The following is a 16,381-nucleotide window of genomic DNA, read 5'->3' on the forward strand; positions in this document are numbered from 1 at the left end:
ATCCGACGACGTAACCTCTTCAAAGTGAGACACAAGTCTTCGTGACTACTTCTTATGTGAAAAAATTATCTTAAATTATTACTAAATGATTAAAGTAACTTTAAGACTAATTTTTAATAATTAAATTACTTGGTAAATTTACAAACATATTTTAAGACTTAGATAACATGAAATCAAATAGATATCATCTTTCAATGAATATTGTAAGGGTGTTATAATATTCCTCATATGTAATCGTATTCTTGAATCTATATCTGATTTAATGGACTAAAATATACTTTTTAAAAATATCAAAATCAAGCTCAAGATATCTTTTTAAAATGTGATAAATTTAGTTAGAATATTTTTTTTAAATTAAGATAAATTTAGTTAGGTAATTAATCACACCTATACAAAAAATATTGATAACGACTCCTTAAGTTAGATTTAATCATAGGTTCATGAATCTATGCGTTGTTAAACTTAAATTATGAATATGTTAACTAATGTAACACTTGAATGGTTATTTATCTATTGCGTATCATCATTTTAAGTTAGTTAAGTTAAAAGTGAATACTATATTAATCAATAGATTTATAGTTCAAATATCATTTTAAAATTTTTTAAAATTCAAGTGTCACATAAACATTTCACTATAAATATTTTACTATAATTTAAAAATTATTTTTAAAATTAACTTTTTTTTATATTTAAGATTATCAAAAATTAATTTTTAATCGTTAAACTAAAATCCAACACTTTATTAACAAATCAAACGAGCGTTGGTTGCTAGCAAACCATTTTAATAGTATTTACAAATAGAATTAAGGTATACATCACAGCATCGTGAGTGAAGTGATATATTTCTTTTATGTAAAGTTAAAAGGATAAATTAAATATGACATAATATAAATGAAGTTATTTAAGTGAAATTTGTGAAATTATTTAATAAAAACTCTAAATCAATATATCGATTCAATTGAAAAACTAAATTTTTACATTTTTTTTACCACCAATTTTTAGTAATAATTTTGTAACAATTTTCATCGGTAAAATTTAATTTATAATTTTACCAAAAATATCATATTTATCTTTTTTTACTCATATTTATTGTTATTAAAAATATAAATAAAATCCTACTATTCTTTAGATTAATTAGCATGTTATTAGAATTTGTACTTAAAGATTATAAATTTTAAAAAAATTAGGAATTTAAAAGAGTTTAAATGTATAATATCTTATTCGATCAATATATAATTGGATAGAAAAGTTAATGATAGATTATGAACTTTAAAAAATATATATTTATAAATAATACATTTAAAAATTTATTAAAAATTAATTAATTTGATCGATTTAATTATTAATTTTAAAAAATTGATCAAATCTAATGAATATATCATTTCATTTAATCGATCATTTTCCAATCAAATGAATTGGACTGACTTGATCAAATTCAATTTGACTTATGATTGATCAAGCTGATTGAAACCAAGCAATTATCATCATATGTGCAATTGGAAAGAAAATCACGGTGGACATAAAAGAAAAAAAAAGATCTTATGTTTTTTCTAATACTTTTTTTTCGAATTGATTCAAGCATATTTATTTAAATTCAATCTAATAAATTTATAAAAATATATTTTTTTAAAACCATTTATTAAATTTGAACCCAAAACAACTAAGAGAGGAACATCCTCTAATCTCTTGCAACTTGAGCCTATCCTTCGGTATTGGGCCGAAATGCCCATAAAACTTTCTACAACTACTAAACGACGTCGTTTGACTCTGCGTTTTGAAAACGCTATAAAAATCTAAAACCCTATCACCTTTTCATTCAAAACTTTAAACCCTTGAAAGCCGCTCCATTTGCTATCATTTTGGAAATGCCGGCACTGGTAACTGCCAACCGGCTGAACGGAACTCAGGGTAAGAAAATGCTTATCAACTTTCTGCCACAGCTTCGTCCTCTCAGTCCTTCTCTGCCGGTCACCCGTTTCCGCTCAATGAAAACCGCAGCCTCCATTCGGGCTAACGGGTCTATCCATGGTCTAAATCGGGTTTTCCCTTTTAAACTCAAGTTCTTTGGCTTATCACCGGGCTTTAATGGACGACTCAGTGGGCGTAACCTCTCCACCAGGCCGTTTCGACCTAGGCCAGGGGCAAGTTCCGAGTTCACTCCTAAAAACAGAGGAGATGTCCGTGCCTCCAAGAGCCTGATCGAGGACGAGGCCGAACTCAGCGACTGGGTCGGCGAGTTGAGAACCGACTCGTTCCGTGGCCGACTTACTAGCGAAGACGAGGAATTAGATGCGGATAGAGCACGCAACAGAATTAGGAGTAGAGATAGAGAGAGAAATAGGGGTTCCATGAAGAGAAGAAGAGAGAGTGAGTCGAACTGGAAGGGAACTCGGGGCCACTCGGACAATTCGTTTTCGAGGAATTCCCGGTTCAGTAAACTGTTTGATAGTGAATTAGAAGACGAAGATAACGATGACGTCGAGGAGGAGAAGGAATTGTACCCAAGTAGAAAAACCCAGGTCTTGAAAAGAGAGAATAAAAATGTGGATTCATGGAAAGGAAAGAGAAATGAGAGGGGCTTGGGTTCGGGTTTGGGCTCAAGAAATATGGGGAACGGAAGGAGAAAGAGTTTGGGAAGAAAATCAAACCTTGGACGAGAGGAAGATGATGATGCTAATGATTTTGAAGAGGAAAGAGGGAGGAAAATGAGAGGAATTAGGAATTTTCTTAGTGAGGAAGATAGTGACTTTAATGATGTTGAAGAAGAAGATGATGATGATGATGGAGATTTTAGGAAGAACGCGAGTTCCGCCCTGGGATTGGAGAAAGATTTTAGCCAAACAGGGAGTCCAAGAAGTTCACCAGGGAAATCTGAGTCTTATTTAAGTGATACAAGGTATGGTTCCTAGATATTTTTCGCTAGTGTCCACTTATAATATGTGTGTGTATATATATATATATATATATATATATAATTGTAGATGAATTTAACAATTCTATGGATGTAAAGGGTGTCCGGGAAAAAGTTTTGAACTGATAAGAGGAAATTTTCATTTAAATTTTTTTGTTTTTCAATTTTGGGATGTTCATAGACACATTGCTTTTGAATGTGGATCCGCATCTGCTTTTATGAGATATGATTCCTATTTCTTAGTGTTTTTGTAAATGTGTGATCTTTTGTTGTGCTTGCAGATTTGATCAATTATCACTGTCTCCCTTGTCACTAAAGGGAATCAAGGATGCTGGCTATGAGAAGATGACTGTAGTACAGGAGGCAACTCTTCCAGCAATACTGAAAGGTTTGTTTCCTTTCCTGCATTATTTATAACCAAAACTTCAATGATGGGATCTTTGTAGAATCTATTGTCTTTTTTTTAAGATTGACATATGATGTAGCCCTCTAAATATACCTCTTTTCACTATTTAGTACCCTTTGAAAAAATTTACGATTAGGTATCTAAAATTTGTGATCTTTGAGGATTTTGCCTCTTACTAATTCTTTTAACGGTAAGCTGACATGGCAAAACAATCAATAATATTATGATATGTGACACATTTTTATTGGTCAACATTTGCTGTGTCAGCATTTTGACTAACCGTGTTAGTCAATGATGCAAAATGCTTGAAGGAAGCAAGCTCGGGTACCTAATTATGAATGTTTTTCTATAGGTACCAAATCATTGAAAGTAACGTGGTTCAATGCCAAATTACATGTTAACCCCTTTTTTACTATTGAATGCTTTCATTGTTAATGATAAGGAAGCCAAATGTCCTGCAAGAGTAGATGCAACTGTGTGGCATTTTTCGGAATTTCTTTTTGTTTAAATAGCTTCTAAATTTTGGCTATGGAATGGTTAACAGGTAGCCTTAAAAGATTAATCCATGTGGTTTACATCTCTTTAGCTTGATATTATGTGGTTTGCCTAACTGACAATTCTTTTGAGCTGTGCCCCATAGGTTGCTAATCAGTTAATATTGTGAAATCCTTAAATGATATTGCGTTTGATTTTGTTCTTTGCGTGTTTGTTTTCTGCTGATTTTATTCAGTATATTTCATATCCCAACAGCTAATCACTTTTTCCATTTTTGTTTAGGCAAGGATGTATTGGCCAAGGCCAAAACGGGAACGGGAAAGACGGTAGCATTTTTGGTAAGGCGCTGCTTTTGTATGTTTGAGCACACTTTGTCTGTGTAATAAGGGGTTAATATCTGCTTTATGACCTATTATTTTCTAATGATCTTTGAATGCTTTGCATTATCAAAGTTATAAAAGTTTCTTTCTTTTCTTTTCCTTTTTCTTTAAATAAGATCTAAATGATCATTTTCCTTTTCTATGGGAAAAAAGAGAAGTAAATATCTATCCAGGGCAACAAGATTGTCGTTTTCTATGTTTTTGTTTTCTCCTGGTCTTAACTTTCTTTTCTCTTTTAGGGAGAGATATTAATTATAGGCATCATAATAATTAGTTTCTGTGATGTCATTGCGGCATGTATTGGAAGTAGGAATTCTGTGAACTAGTGAAACTTACTCCAATTGGTGCTCCTAATTATTAGATCTGCTGGAGTTGTTCACTTTGCTTACTGTTTTTTTCTTTATTTTCAGCTTCCATCAATTGAAATTGTTTTGAAATTGCCTCCTACTGACCGTGATGTTAAACGACCACCAATTCATGTTCTTATAATATGCCCAACTCGAGAACTTGCCATTCAAGCTGCTTCAGAAGGTAAAACTTTGCTGAAGTATCATCCCTCTCTTGGCATTCAAGTTGTCATCGGAGGTACAAGACTTGCTTTAGAGCAAAAACACCTGCAAGCAAACCCATGCCAGGTGAGTTTCTTGTAATTGGTGCGTGGCTTGTCATTCACTAAGGCAATGGTGGGACAAATATATTGACCTTATTTACATTCTTAAACTGTTCATGGACTGGAATGAGATTGAGAGAATTTAAATGGATCAAACTTTAGATTCTGTCTTAATTCATCAAATCAGGGAATCATCAGTTCCCTGTCAACCTGACTCCAGATCTTCACTGTGAATTAATAATGCATTTACTATCAAGGCCATGTTATAGTAGGATGTCTTTACATTTTACTCCTATTTTAACTCTCAGATTCTTGTTGCTACTCCTGGAAGGATCAGAGACCATATTGAGAATACTGCAGGATTTGCAACAAGGCTGGTAGGTGTGAAGGTCCTTGTCCTCGATGAAGCAGATCGTTTGTTAGACATGGGTTTTCGTAAAGACATCGAAAGGATAATTGCTGCTGTTCCAAAACAACGACAGACACTTTTATTTTCTGCAACAGTTCCTAAAGAGGTTTCTTTTTTTTTATCCCTAGAGTGTATTTGATATTGATGTTTCAAAAATTTTAAGAAAATTCTGAAGTTGCAATTTGGGGTGAAGGTCCACCAAATCTGCCACATTGCATTGAGAAGAGATTATGAATTTATCAACACAGTTCAAGAAGGCACTGAGGAGACACATTCACAGGTAGACTTTACAGCCTGCTATTTTCTATGTAACATGGAATTTTCTTGTTGTCTTAATTGCTTAAATTTTTTATACATCAGGTCAGACAAATGCACATGGTTGCTCCACTAGACAAGCATTTTTCCCTGCTGTATGGTGTTCTGAAAGAACATATTGCAGATAATGTTGACTACAAGGTGCAATTTTACTTCATGGTTCTTTGCTTTAGATTATTAGTTGGAAAGTTCTAGTTAGAGAAATTTTACTTTTGTTGTCTTCAAAACCTTTGCTATTATAAAAACGGGATCATTTCGCCTACAATTCTTTTTACTACAATCCTACAATTGTCCAATCACTATAAAGAATTATGTAGAGGTCCACCACTTATAAGTGTGGGTTTCATATGAAATTTTGATGGATCACACAATTCTAAATTGTGATTGGTTAATTGTAGTGCAATGATTGTCAGTGATATACTCTCTATAAAAATATGGCTAGCCCCAATTATTAAATGTCTAATATTGGAACTTAAAAACAAATGTGTTTTTCTCCAAATGTCACTTATGCTTTTGCTCATCATTTTGTTGATCCTTACACAAAATATGTAATCTAGCAGTCTGTTTCTGCAGGTTCTCGTATTCTGCACTACTGCTATGGTAACAAGGTTGGTAGCTAACATTCTTCGTGAGCTGAACCTGAATGTGAGAGAGATCCATTCAAGAAAGTCACAGAGTTATAGAACAAAGGTATCCGATGAATTCCGAAAGTCAAAAGGTCTTATTCTTGTGACATCTGATGTGTCTGCTCGTGGGGTTGATTATCCTGATGTTACACTTGTCATACAGGTAAGGAGGTGTTATTTTTCTAATTAGAATATCGTCCCCGTTTTCTGCAGTTCTATTAGTTGGAAAATATACTGATATGCTCCAAACCTCTAGTGAAATGAGGTAGTTTGCTTGCAAGTCAGAAATCCTGTTCAATTTTCGGAGGAAGAATAAATTCTTTCTTCAACTTAAGCTTTTCCTATACTTTCTTCAATGTATATTCTGTCTACTGTGCAATAGTTTTCTTTACTGTTGATGGTTTTCTTTTGCAATTTCTTTTACTATTTACCAGGTGGGCTTGCCATCTGACAGACAACAGTACATACATCGGCTAGGTAGAACCGGCCGAAAGGGTAAAGAAGGGCAAGGATTACTCCTGCTGGCACCATGGGAGGAATTCTTTATATCTAGCATCAAGGATTTGCCAATAACAAAGACTCCCTTGCCTTCAGTGGATCCAGACACAAAGAAAAAGGTCAGCTTTAGTAGAATGTACCTTCTAAGGCTTCTTATTCCCCATGCTCCTTAACTAAAGGACAGAAATGATCCCTGAACTATAGTGAAATGTTTAATATGATATTTAAACTTTAACAATCTTTAATATGATACTTGAATTATAACTCTGATAATAATGTAGTACTTAGAAGGCTGATTGTCTGTCATGTGTTATCTTTAGGAGTTAACGATGTTAGGAGCGAATATCATATTATCACATTAGTCACATATTCATAATTTATGTATCACATTAAACATTTCGTTATAGTGGAAGGGTCATTAGTGATATTAAGCCTTAACACGCATTGGTAAGTGAATACCCCGGAAAATCTATAATGGTGCTAGAATATGGTTGAACAGGTGGAGCGGGCACTTTCTAACGTAGAGATGGGGATCAAAGAATCAGCTTATCAGGCATGGCTTGGTTATTACAATTCTGATAAGAACGTAGGCAGGGATAAGTACAGACTTGTGGAGCTTGCTAATGAGTTCAGCAGAAGCATGGGTCTGGACAACCCTCCTGCAATTCCTAAGCTCGTCCTCTCGAAGATGGGTCTAAGGAATACTCCTGGTCTGCGTGCCAAATAGACATGGAGCTCAACCAGTGATTCAATCATCCCAATTATCACATCACTTGTGAATATATCTCTACAAGACTAAGAAAATTCCATTTCATTTCACCGGATATTAAGTGATTGTTATTCTTTTTGGTACAAAACAATACCAAAAAAAGTCTTAATATGAGAACGAAAGACATATATTGGGATTTGAATCGTGGACATATTAAAATTTATCTTTTAAAATTAATTTTATGAATTGAGTTAAATTTGAAATTCATTAAGTAATTGCTGTTGTTATCTTCGTATTTTCGTTTATTAGTGATTTATTTAGATTGATGTATTTCCATTAGTTTGCTTTAGAGTTATAAATAAATCAAAAATAAATGAACATGGTTAATTTATCTTTTTGTTTAATTAATCACCAAATAAAAATTTACAAATTACAAATTGTTCATTAAAAACTTCGTTCGTTTTCAAAAAAAATCAAACATGATCAAACTTTACCATGTTTGTTATTTATTTGTTTAATTAACAAAATTTTAAATGTCATTGGTGATTATTGTTAAATTTAATAAATAAATCATATAAAAGCAAAAATTAAACATATTCACGAACAGCCGATCAAAGATACTAACAGACTTCATTCATATCTTCGAGACAAATTTTGTATTTTTAAGTACTAGACAAGGACAGTTTGGTGATCATAGTCCATATTCACATCATCGATTGATTTGGTGATCATAGTTCAAATCTTGATAATCTAACTACTAAAAATAAATGCCATGAAAGATGAAACAACCATGAAAACACCTAGTTTCTGTTTCTGTAACTTCATTTTTTACCATGTAAATGCTATCAATACACTGGTAACTTTCAACAAGAAGGTTAACAAAAGAGAGCTAGTAGACTGAAATTATAAAGTAGAAAAAAAAAATGAAAAAACCCTATTTCAGTTATAATCCTAAAGAGATCCTATTTCAGTTACAATGTGTAGAACCCTAAATTTAAACTCTTAACCTTTGACTCCTGCATATATTTCACCATTACTCTATGATATCCTCAAAATCAGAGAACTTTCATAAAATGATTTTCATCATTCATAGTGCACATACAAGCACAAGGCAGGAAGCATGAGCGACCATCTTGTAAGAAAAAATCACTGAATCTTGCTTTAATGAGTGAGATGAGCACAAAAAAGCCCGGAAGGGGAGGTTTTCTCATTGTAGGTACCCCCACCATCATTTCTTCCCTCAAATGGAAAAGCAAGGGGTGGGGAATCCTCATCTTTCAATTGTAATCCTTCTGGGCCACTGATCTGGCAATAAAATCAAAGTCCCCTGCTAAGATAAATAACGAGAGCATCATAAAACAATCAGATTGAAACAAAAGAAGGTATAAAATCAGAATATTATAGTTTCCATATATGATATAACCACCAGTCAGGACTCATGGTTTATGACAGAAAGACAACCCACCAGAAATATGAGAACACCAGCCTGGAAGAGGGTGGGGAGCAGGCAGCCATTTCCATGCAGCTCATTCGAGTTGGCCCATAGAAATTACTCAACCATCAACTCTATTGCTAGACCAGCAATGGCAGTTCGACAATAGTATAGATGCAGGGTACTTTTCGGGCTGACTGCTTTTGGTAATTCTTATAAAGAAACTACCTCAGATAAACAAGACAAATTACCTTCGGAGGTGGGGTGAGGAAGGTGGGTCTGGTGAAGATTGTTGAGTAGAGGTACCATGAAACCTTTGCTCGTCAAATACCCCAGCAGAGCTGCTTCCATCACTTAGCTGTGATACTTCATTCATGCCTGAGAAACCCACTGGTCCAAGAGAGCCAAACTCAAGCTGTTCAGAAGGGGAACTATAACCAGAATTATGATCATAGGGATACAGCATGACAACAGACGGAATAGTAGGTCCATTAGACGACACCCCACTGGGATTCATGGCTGGCAGTGGGTACATGCCATATGGCATGCAGGCAGAACTACTTTCTGAAGAGTTTGAGCTGATTGGTCCATTATGAGACTGGTATGAAGTAAATGAATTATGTCTACGTGAGCCCCAAGGCCTCTCGGCTCTGCTCTGACCAGCAACAGCTGTCACTTGATCAAACGTGAACCTTGATTTTTCATTTTGGTTGCGACTATGGCTGCGGCCAGCAGCTCGTGACTTTGGGTTGGCATTCCAGTTCCCTTCTCTATTACCATGGTGGTCATTTCTATCAGAATTATATTTTCCTCTCCTTGAATTTGCATAATGGCGTTCTCTCATTGAGACTTTCTGAAGTAGAAAAAAATCATATTAAAAAATTATTGAAGGCTATAGTTCTGAAGGTAAAACAACACAGAAATGGGAGCCATACAACATTAAGATCACTTCAAAAAACCCATCGGAGACAGATAGATGTAGTCGTATCTTATGACCAACATAGTATTACATTTCAAATGATTGTCCACAATAAAAATGCATACCCAATTAATGGAGAATGGAAAAAACAGGACCATGCAATCAACATTACTCTCCAAACTCCAAAGCATGCAAAGTTCAATAGCAGAAATATAAGGTAATAAAGGCTCATTACAGATTGTCAACATGACTTACAGGGTTTGGCAGGTATGTCCCAGTACCACTGCGATATCTTGGCATTTCATCAACATACTGTTGGTATACACCGGGAGGTCTATTTGAAACAGATTGGAGGGAAGTAACAGGAACAATACAAGGCCCATAATTCACAAATTGAGAAAAGATATTCATGTTGGATGAAAGAGGTCTCCCGTGACAATCCCATGGGAAATGACCTTGTATATAGACAGGTGGCACCACAACAGGTGAAGGATAAACCAAAGGTGGAGGATGTCGTGAATTTTGGCAAAACCGGCCATACTGCAGGTTTTGCCAATGGCTAGCAATGTCACCATTAAGAATGTCAGATTTATGCTCTGATGGCTCAAGAGATGTAACCTTTCTCATAGAACTAGAAGTACTTGACACCTCAGACTGATCAAGTCCCTCAGATGATTCAAAATTTTGACCAGAATTATTGTTATCCAAACCTTCATCCCAACTAAAATGGCTTGCTGATACATCTGAAGTTCCTGTTTCTGCTGGAATGTTGTACACAGGGCACAACAAAAATGAAACAGGTGGCCCTGTTATCGTGAAGGCCAAGGTAGGAACTCCAGAATTATCCATAGTTCTTTGCCCTGCACTGGGACCTAAGAGGAATGGAGCGATGGGTATCAGTGGATCTGATCCACTTGCCTGAGCTGCCTCAAATCCAGGCATTTGATGCCTTGGAACAGGCAAAGAACCAACTGTTTGAGGTCCAGTAGTTCTTTCTTCCATTTCAGTGCCCACCATTGATGGTGGATTCCAGTCTCTGCCATCGTCACCTGCCTGAGAAGAATGTTCAGATACACTCTTACCTTTCCCACATGCAGCAGAAGGAAGCGTAGCAGCAGCTGTTTTCCTACCCCGTTTCTCCCTAGCTGGCTTAGAGACCTTTGCTAATGATCCTTCCAAAGAACTTTCTGATGAGGTTTTACTTCTGAGTGAACTAGTATGTGAAGCAGGTATGGATCTAGAACTTGCAGTTCTTTCATCAAAGTGAATATCATTACCTCTGTTATCTTGATATTGGCAAACATCTAGATGATCTTCCCTACTTGATCCTCGAGCTTCTTTAGTAAACTTCTGTTGGACTTTGGTAGAACTACCAGAGCTACCTACCCTAGATGAAGGAACAACATTATAGCCAGCTGAAGTTGAAAGTTGCTTATCATCTGAGTGAAGCATTTCAAAACTTCCATTATCAAGATCAAAACCACCACTAGAGCCCCTGTCTTGTTCATGCCATAACTCATGTTCCACTTCCCCTGCGTTCATTTCTGGAAATCCAAAATTTTCACTACCTGGCTCAATTGGATCCTCTGAATTCGAGGCTAATCCAATGCCAGAAATATAATGAGCCAAAGGAGAAGAGACCAATCCTTGGGGAAACATTTGAATATTTGAAGGAACACTTCCGCCCAAATTTCTCTGATCGTATCCCATTGATAGAGAATGGATAGGAAAAGGTAAGTGACCTGCAGCAAAATTAAGAGGAAGAGGAACCTGACCATTAAAGCCATTAGCTGTAGAAGATGCCATCATGTTCACTAGATCTTGCTCTTCTTGATGCATTCCTTGTGTGGCTGGAATTGAAGAGAAGCCCTGACCTATAGTTCCCAAGCCTAAATCATCTTGGTAACTATTTAGAAAATTGTTTGGATCAGCATCATCATCAATGCTTTGACAGGTTGAAGCTTGCCTAATAGATGAAGGATCATCACATGAAGAATTAATGTTATGGTTTGCCACCATATCAAATTTCATATTCTTCCTCTCGTTGTTATCCAACCTCATAGAACCAATCTGGGTTTTCCCAATCTCTGGCACTCTGTTCCGCCTTCCTTGAGAAGTAGCTTCCCCATATGTTTCAGTAAGCTCAGGACTGGAACGCGTCCTTGCAAAAAGATATCTACCTTGAACATCAGTCACCAAATTCTCTGCTTTGGAAATTCTGTGACCTGCATCATTATGCACATTCTGATTGGAATTAGTGTCCCTTCTAACCTGATCAAATGTCTTTGAGTTGCTCATGCTACCATAACTCTTTTGGCTTTGAGTACGAGAGACAGTAGATACATCATTAATCTTAGTTATGCTTTCCAATGGATAATTAACATGCTGTGAGGAAACACCAGATGATCCTTGAGCTCCTTCAGCTTGAGATTCACACCCAGAGGAAATACCATTTCCTTTGCTGCTTGAATTGTTCCTGACATTCTTAGACCCATGATTGTGGTCCGAATTTGACAATCTCAAATGCCACAGATCATTACTCGGTGCATCAGGACGTTGGCCACTGCCATGCCTTTCCCATGTATTCATAAAGAATTGATTTACTTCATAGTACAGGTCCTCTTTGGGACAATCAAGTAATCTGTCCAACTTTTTAGCCCCAAATGCAAATGCACTGCATATCCTAATGAAATTACCTGGAGAATAGAAAATTATTTTTATGCACAATAGTACCTATTAGTAGCGGTGTATACAGTGAACCGAAAATTGACAACTCAACAATTCCAAAAGAATTAAAACTGTCAAAGAGATTAACATAGTTGTACTTATAGAGATTAAATAGTATCCATCTTTGATTCATGACATGCTTAAATCATATAAGTTTCCAGTAATTGTCAAAACTGTGCAGAAGTAAACAAAATTAAGATTCTAATTGTTTGCTGTCACCTTCGTTCCCTCCATTAACAGTCCCTTCACCTCGCTTTTTACCAATTTAAGTTCAATATTTTCAAAAGTTCTTAATCATGTGACTCTTAAAAGTTTGTAATGTATCTTCAAAAGGATTCTGTAGGTCCATACAGGAACAAAATGGGGAAAAAGGACATTTTAATGTATCAAATAGTTAAGCCAAGGATAGAAACTTATGACAGACAAACAGAGAATTGCTGAACAGGGAGAACAAAAGTCAAAAAGAAATCAAGAGAAACCTCAAAAAGTACAAAGAATAACCACTACAAAGTTGTAGATGTAACTACCTTTACTAACACTACGTCCAAGATTGTTATTTATACGCAGAGGATCGATCACATTGAAATGTTTAGAAACAAAGAGTTGGCCCTGATTTTCTTGGCAAACAGTATATCTTGAACTACAAGTATCAAGAAAATATTTGCTAAGTAACAACTCCCCGCCATCTCTTCGAGGAGGATATGCTGCAAAAAGTATTTCAAACAATGCAATTAAGAATAGAAAACTGGAAAACGTTTTGTAGTAGAAGCTTCTTGTACAATGCTTAGAATTAGATGTCCCAGAAATTGTAGTACCAGTTACGTCTGGCAGCGAACTAATTGGAACAGGACCCCAGAGGCTAACACAAAAATTTTCCCAATCAAACTTGCTAAAGAACTCAAGAAAACGATACAGGACCTACACATGAAAAGGGAAAAAAAAATCAGACAGATGTACAGACAAATGGAAAAAGAATAAAAAATAGAACGGTCAACATAGTCACCTCAAGTGGTCCAGAAAAGGACTTATTAAAAACATGGAATATGTAAAGAACCAAGGTTTCCAGGGCATAAGTTGAGATAAGTCCATGATGAGCACCCAATATACGACTCTCATAATAACACCATGCCTTTATCAATATGATACTACGTTTGAACAAATGATTCTGATTTATCAAACGATCAACCTACACACATGGACGTTAAGTTAGGTTAAAACTTAGACAAATTCCTAAAAGGTCTATCATTCCACAAATAAATCAGCAGACATGCAGTGGCAGGTTTTGCATCACTAACCTCTTCAAGGAAACAAAGGGTACATAATCCACCAAGCTGATTAAATGAAATGTCTACCACGATATTTTCTACAAGACACTTTATTATCTTCACCTGAAAGTGTATGAGAAGGAAAATAAAATATCAAAATGAATTAATGTATTAAGATAACAACATTGAGTAAAGGTGTGGAAGAATTCTACAGCTTGTTTTATGCAAGAAATTTCTGGAGATAATATGAAAAATAGGAAGAATAATGCTGAAAATAAGGATTCCCTAGCACAGTAGTAAGTGTCACAGATGTGCAAATTTTAATTGAAGAAATTTAGCAAAGCAAAAGATACTGAAATATTGACAAAATGGTAAACAAGAGATTCTAAGCAAAAAGATAAAATCCAGGGGCGGATCCAGGATTTTTTTCCAAGGGTCTCCACCTTAATACATATAAAAAACTGCAGACAAGTTTATCAATTTTGTCAAAGGAAAGGGAGTCCATGGTAAAATTTTAGGGTCAAAATTTTCCTTCAAATTTTTTATTTTCTGAATTTTTGGGGGTGTCAAATAGTGGACCTGCCACTGAATCCGAGATTCCTGAGAAAGATTCCATAGGAATTGTGAAGAAACAGTGTCTCCTTATAACTTTACCTCAGCCTGAATGTACTGAACTTCTTTTACTAGGAATTCAGCATTCTCATTTTTTTCTTCATTTTCCAGCATATCACGAACCTGATGAACCCAAGTATCCTTCAAAATTTGATTCTTACTAAAGGCCGTCAAGTCAATATCCCCATCAGGCAAGTATGTCTTGAGCGGCACAGACCCAAAAGTAAACACCTGTCAACAGAAAGCATTCAAGCAACTCCACATTAAAATCTGATTGATGATGGTATGAGTAGAATTAGATTAAATAATATCATCCTATCTTATGTTTGATATGTGCAAAAATTAAGATAGGATAATTTTATTTATTGGTCAAAATTATCCTTCCTCAAAATTTATACAATTTAAATTATTTATGTAAATTTTTAAAAGGTATAATAAAACACGTAAGTTCAATCCCATGAATTAAAAGTAATCCTTTCCATTTTAGAAGGATTGAAACAACAAGAGGATGATTGATCCTCCTTGTAATCCTATCCCTTTTTTAGATAGGAACCAAGCATGGTATAGGATGATTATCATCCTATGAACCAAACATGACCTTAATACTTTATATGAATGCCACTTATCCATCCTTAGACATTTTTAATCAAATACATCCATTCAATCATTTCCTTAACATAGAATCAAAAAGAATGTAGAACTTGACAAATATAAATTATAATGGATTAGCATTTGATTGGACCTGACAAGGGAAGCATTTGGAGATGAGGCGCTGGACATAATCGGCAACAGCATTCCGGCGAACTTCCGAGGGTGCATTGGGCTGTATACAGGCAATGAGGTCAGCGGTTCTTTCCTCAGCCTTCATCCATCGCTCCGAGTCAAGTATCCTAACCACCGAGGTGGTTTCGTTTGGTAACAAACCGTTCGGCCATAGGCCGCTCGGTGGCTGCTGCGCCGCCCACCCTTCATGCTCTCCCATACAATCCTTAACCACTCTTCCTCTCTAACAACTTTCTAAACCCACCCAACCGCCACAACCCAACCAAAAACAAAGAAAATAAATTTCAAAATAATAAAAAAAAAACTTTGTAATTAGTTTCAGTTAGGGTTTCTTTTCGATCAATCAGATAACAACCCTGGATGGGTATGATAGTTTCTGAAGTAATAAAATAGCAAGTAAATCAAAAACTGCCAATATTCCAACAAATTTCCAAGAGAAAATGATTAAAAAATGAAATTTCTTCTTTTATCAAGAAAATCTACAAAACCCAGATTAAAAAAACTCTAGAAATCAAAAAATTAGCAGTAACAACGAGCAAATGGGGAAACAATGGGGCGATGAGATAATCAAAAACCCTAAATAGAAACTGCACCAATCCTGGATATTGGGAAGTGTCAGCAAATCAAAAGGACAAGTGAAAAAGGACGAAAGGGCAAATGCAAAAGGAAAAGATTGGGCAGAAATGGTGACAAAAGAGAAGGTTTTTGCGGTGATAGTCAGAGAAAATGAAACAGAGGGGGGTGTTTGGTTGCAAGAACAAGGGATTGTGGAGGCGTGATATTTGACGTTGAAAAAGTTTGTTCATTTGAGGGTTTTAAAAAAAAAATGGAAATTTAATGAGAGGAAGGGGACGGTAATGGAATCTCTGCCAGACAGAGAAGAAGAGAGGAGAAAATAGAAGAAATGGAAAAAAAAAAAAAAAAAAAGGAAAATAGAAGAAATTATTTGAAATAAATTTTTCCAGAATTTTGTTGTCTTAAAACAAAATAATTAAATCTAATTTTATGTATTTATATAATGTAAAATATCGATAATTCGTGTATTTATATTATGTTTTATATAAAAATTATTTATTATAATTTATATTGATATAAAAATATATTTTTATTAAAATTTTAATTTATATAATTTATATTTTTTTATCGTTTTTGCATAATATCATTGTGTTTTAAATTATTAATAATGCATTAACACTTTTATTTATACTATGAAAGAAACAAAAAGATTTTTTATAAATAAGGAAATACAAATAATATTTTTGGTAAAAATGGATCTTGACCTCA

The 16,381-nt window shown here is 35.0% G+C and overlaps 2 protein-coding genes across 5 annotated transcripts; one reads left to right on the forward strand and one right to left on the reverse strand.

Annotated features, from left to right (window-relative positions):
• Nucleotides 1–1,776: 1,776 nt before the first annotated feature.
• On the forward strand, nucleotides 1,777–7,634 carry LOC111287284 (DEAD-box ATP-dependent RNA helicase 31-like). Of its 2 annotated transcripts, XM_022877699.2 has the most exons (10): nucleotides 1,777–2,896; nucleotides 3,193–3,299; nucleotides 4,095–4,150; nucleotides 4,603–4,827; nucleotides 5,111–5,317; nucleotides 5,405–5,491; nucleotides 5,572–5,667; nucleotides 6,100–6,315; nucleotides 6,587–6,769; nucleotides 7,150–7,634. In XM_022877699.2, the coding sequence occupies exons 1-10, from the start codon at nucleotides 1,866–1,868 to the stop codon at nucleotides 7,375–7,377; spliced, it is 2,436 nt and encodes an 811-aa protein (XP_022733434.1). In that variant the 5' UTR covers nucleotides 1,777–1,865; the 3' UTR covers nucleotides 7,378–7,634. The 2 variants fall into 2 exon arrangements, with proteins under 2 accessions (XP_022733434.1, XP_022733436.1); XM_022877701.2 differs by lacking the exon at nucleotides 4,603–4,827 and having other exon boundaries at nucleotides 1,812–2,896.
• A 518-nt stretch (nucleotides 7,635–8,152) lies between these two features.
• Nucleotides 8,153–16,050, reverse strand: LOC111287037 (uncharacterized). Of its 3 annotated transcripts, none has more exons than XR_002689920.2 (9): nucleotides 15,057–16,050; nucleotides 14,357–14,545; nucleotides 13,733–13,825; nucleotides 13,441–13,623; nucleotides 13,253–13,355; nucleotides 12,965–13,141; nucleotides 9,966–12,406; nucleotides 8,825–9,644; nucleotides 8,153–8,686 (listed from the first exon to the last, which is right to left on the reverse strand). XR_002689920.2 is itself a non-coding variant. In XM_022877207.2 (9 exons), the coding sequence occupies exons 1-9, from the start codon at nucleotides 15,294–15,296 to the stop codon at nucleotides 8,677–8,679; spliced, it is 4,038 nt and encodes a 1,345-aa protein (XP_022732942.1). In that variant the 5' UTR covers nucleotides 15,297–15,972; the 3' UTR covers nucleotides 8,153–8,676. The 3 variants fall into 3 exon arrangements, 2 of the variants coding, with proteins under 2 accessions (XP_022732942.1, XP_022732941.1); XM_022877207.2 differs by having other exon boundaries at nucleotides 9,043–9,644; nucleotides 15,057–15,972; XM_022877206.2 differs by having other exon boundaries at nucleotides 8,544–8,689; nucleotides 9,043–9,644; nucleotides 15,057–15,972.
• Between the last annotated feature and the right edge of the window lie 331 nt (nucleotides 16,051–16,381).

Source organism: Durio zibethinus, chromosome 4 (genome assembly GCF_047325235.1).
Source record: "Durio zibethinus cultivar Kanyao isolate XHJ-2024 chromosome 4, ASM4732523v1, whole genome shotgun sequence".
In the NCBI taxonomy this organism is placed as follows: domain Eukaryota; kingdom Viridiplantae; phylum Streptophyta; class Magnoliopsida; order Malvales; family Malvaceae; genus Durio; species Durio zibethinus.

Excerpts from the sequence above, each read along its gene's own strand:
- LOC111287284 (XM_022877699.2), top strand. The coding sequence starts at position 1,866 with ATGCCGGCACTGGTAACTGCCAACCGGCTGAACGGAACTCAGGGTAAG. Across the intron at positions 2,897-3,192 it reads TCTTATTTAAGTGATACAAG|ATTTGATCAATTATCACTGT; the intron begins GTATGGTTCCTA and ends TTGTGCTTGCAG. Across the intron at positions 5,668-6,099 it reads CAGATAATGTTGACTACAAG|GTTCTCGTATTCTGCACTAC; the intron begins GTGCAATTTTAC and ends CTGTTTCTGCAG.
- LOC111287037 (XM_022877206.2), bottom strand. The coding sequence starts at position 15,296 with ATGGGAGAGCATGAAGGGTGGGCGGCGCAGCAGCCACCGAGCGGCCTA. Across the intron at positions 14,546-15,056 it reads CCAAATGCTTCCCTTGTCAG|GTGTTTACTTTTGGGTCTGT; the intron begins GTCCAATCAAAT and ends TTCTGTTGACAG. Across the intron at positions 9,645-9,965 it reads GGACATACCTGCCAAACCCT|AAAGTCTCAATGAGAGAACG; the intron begins GTAAGTCATGTT and ends TTTCTACTTCAG.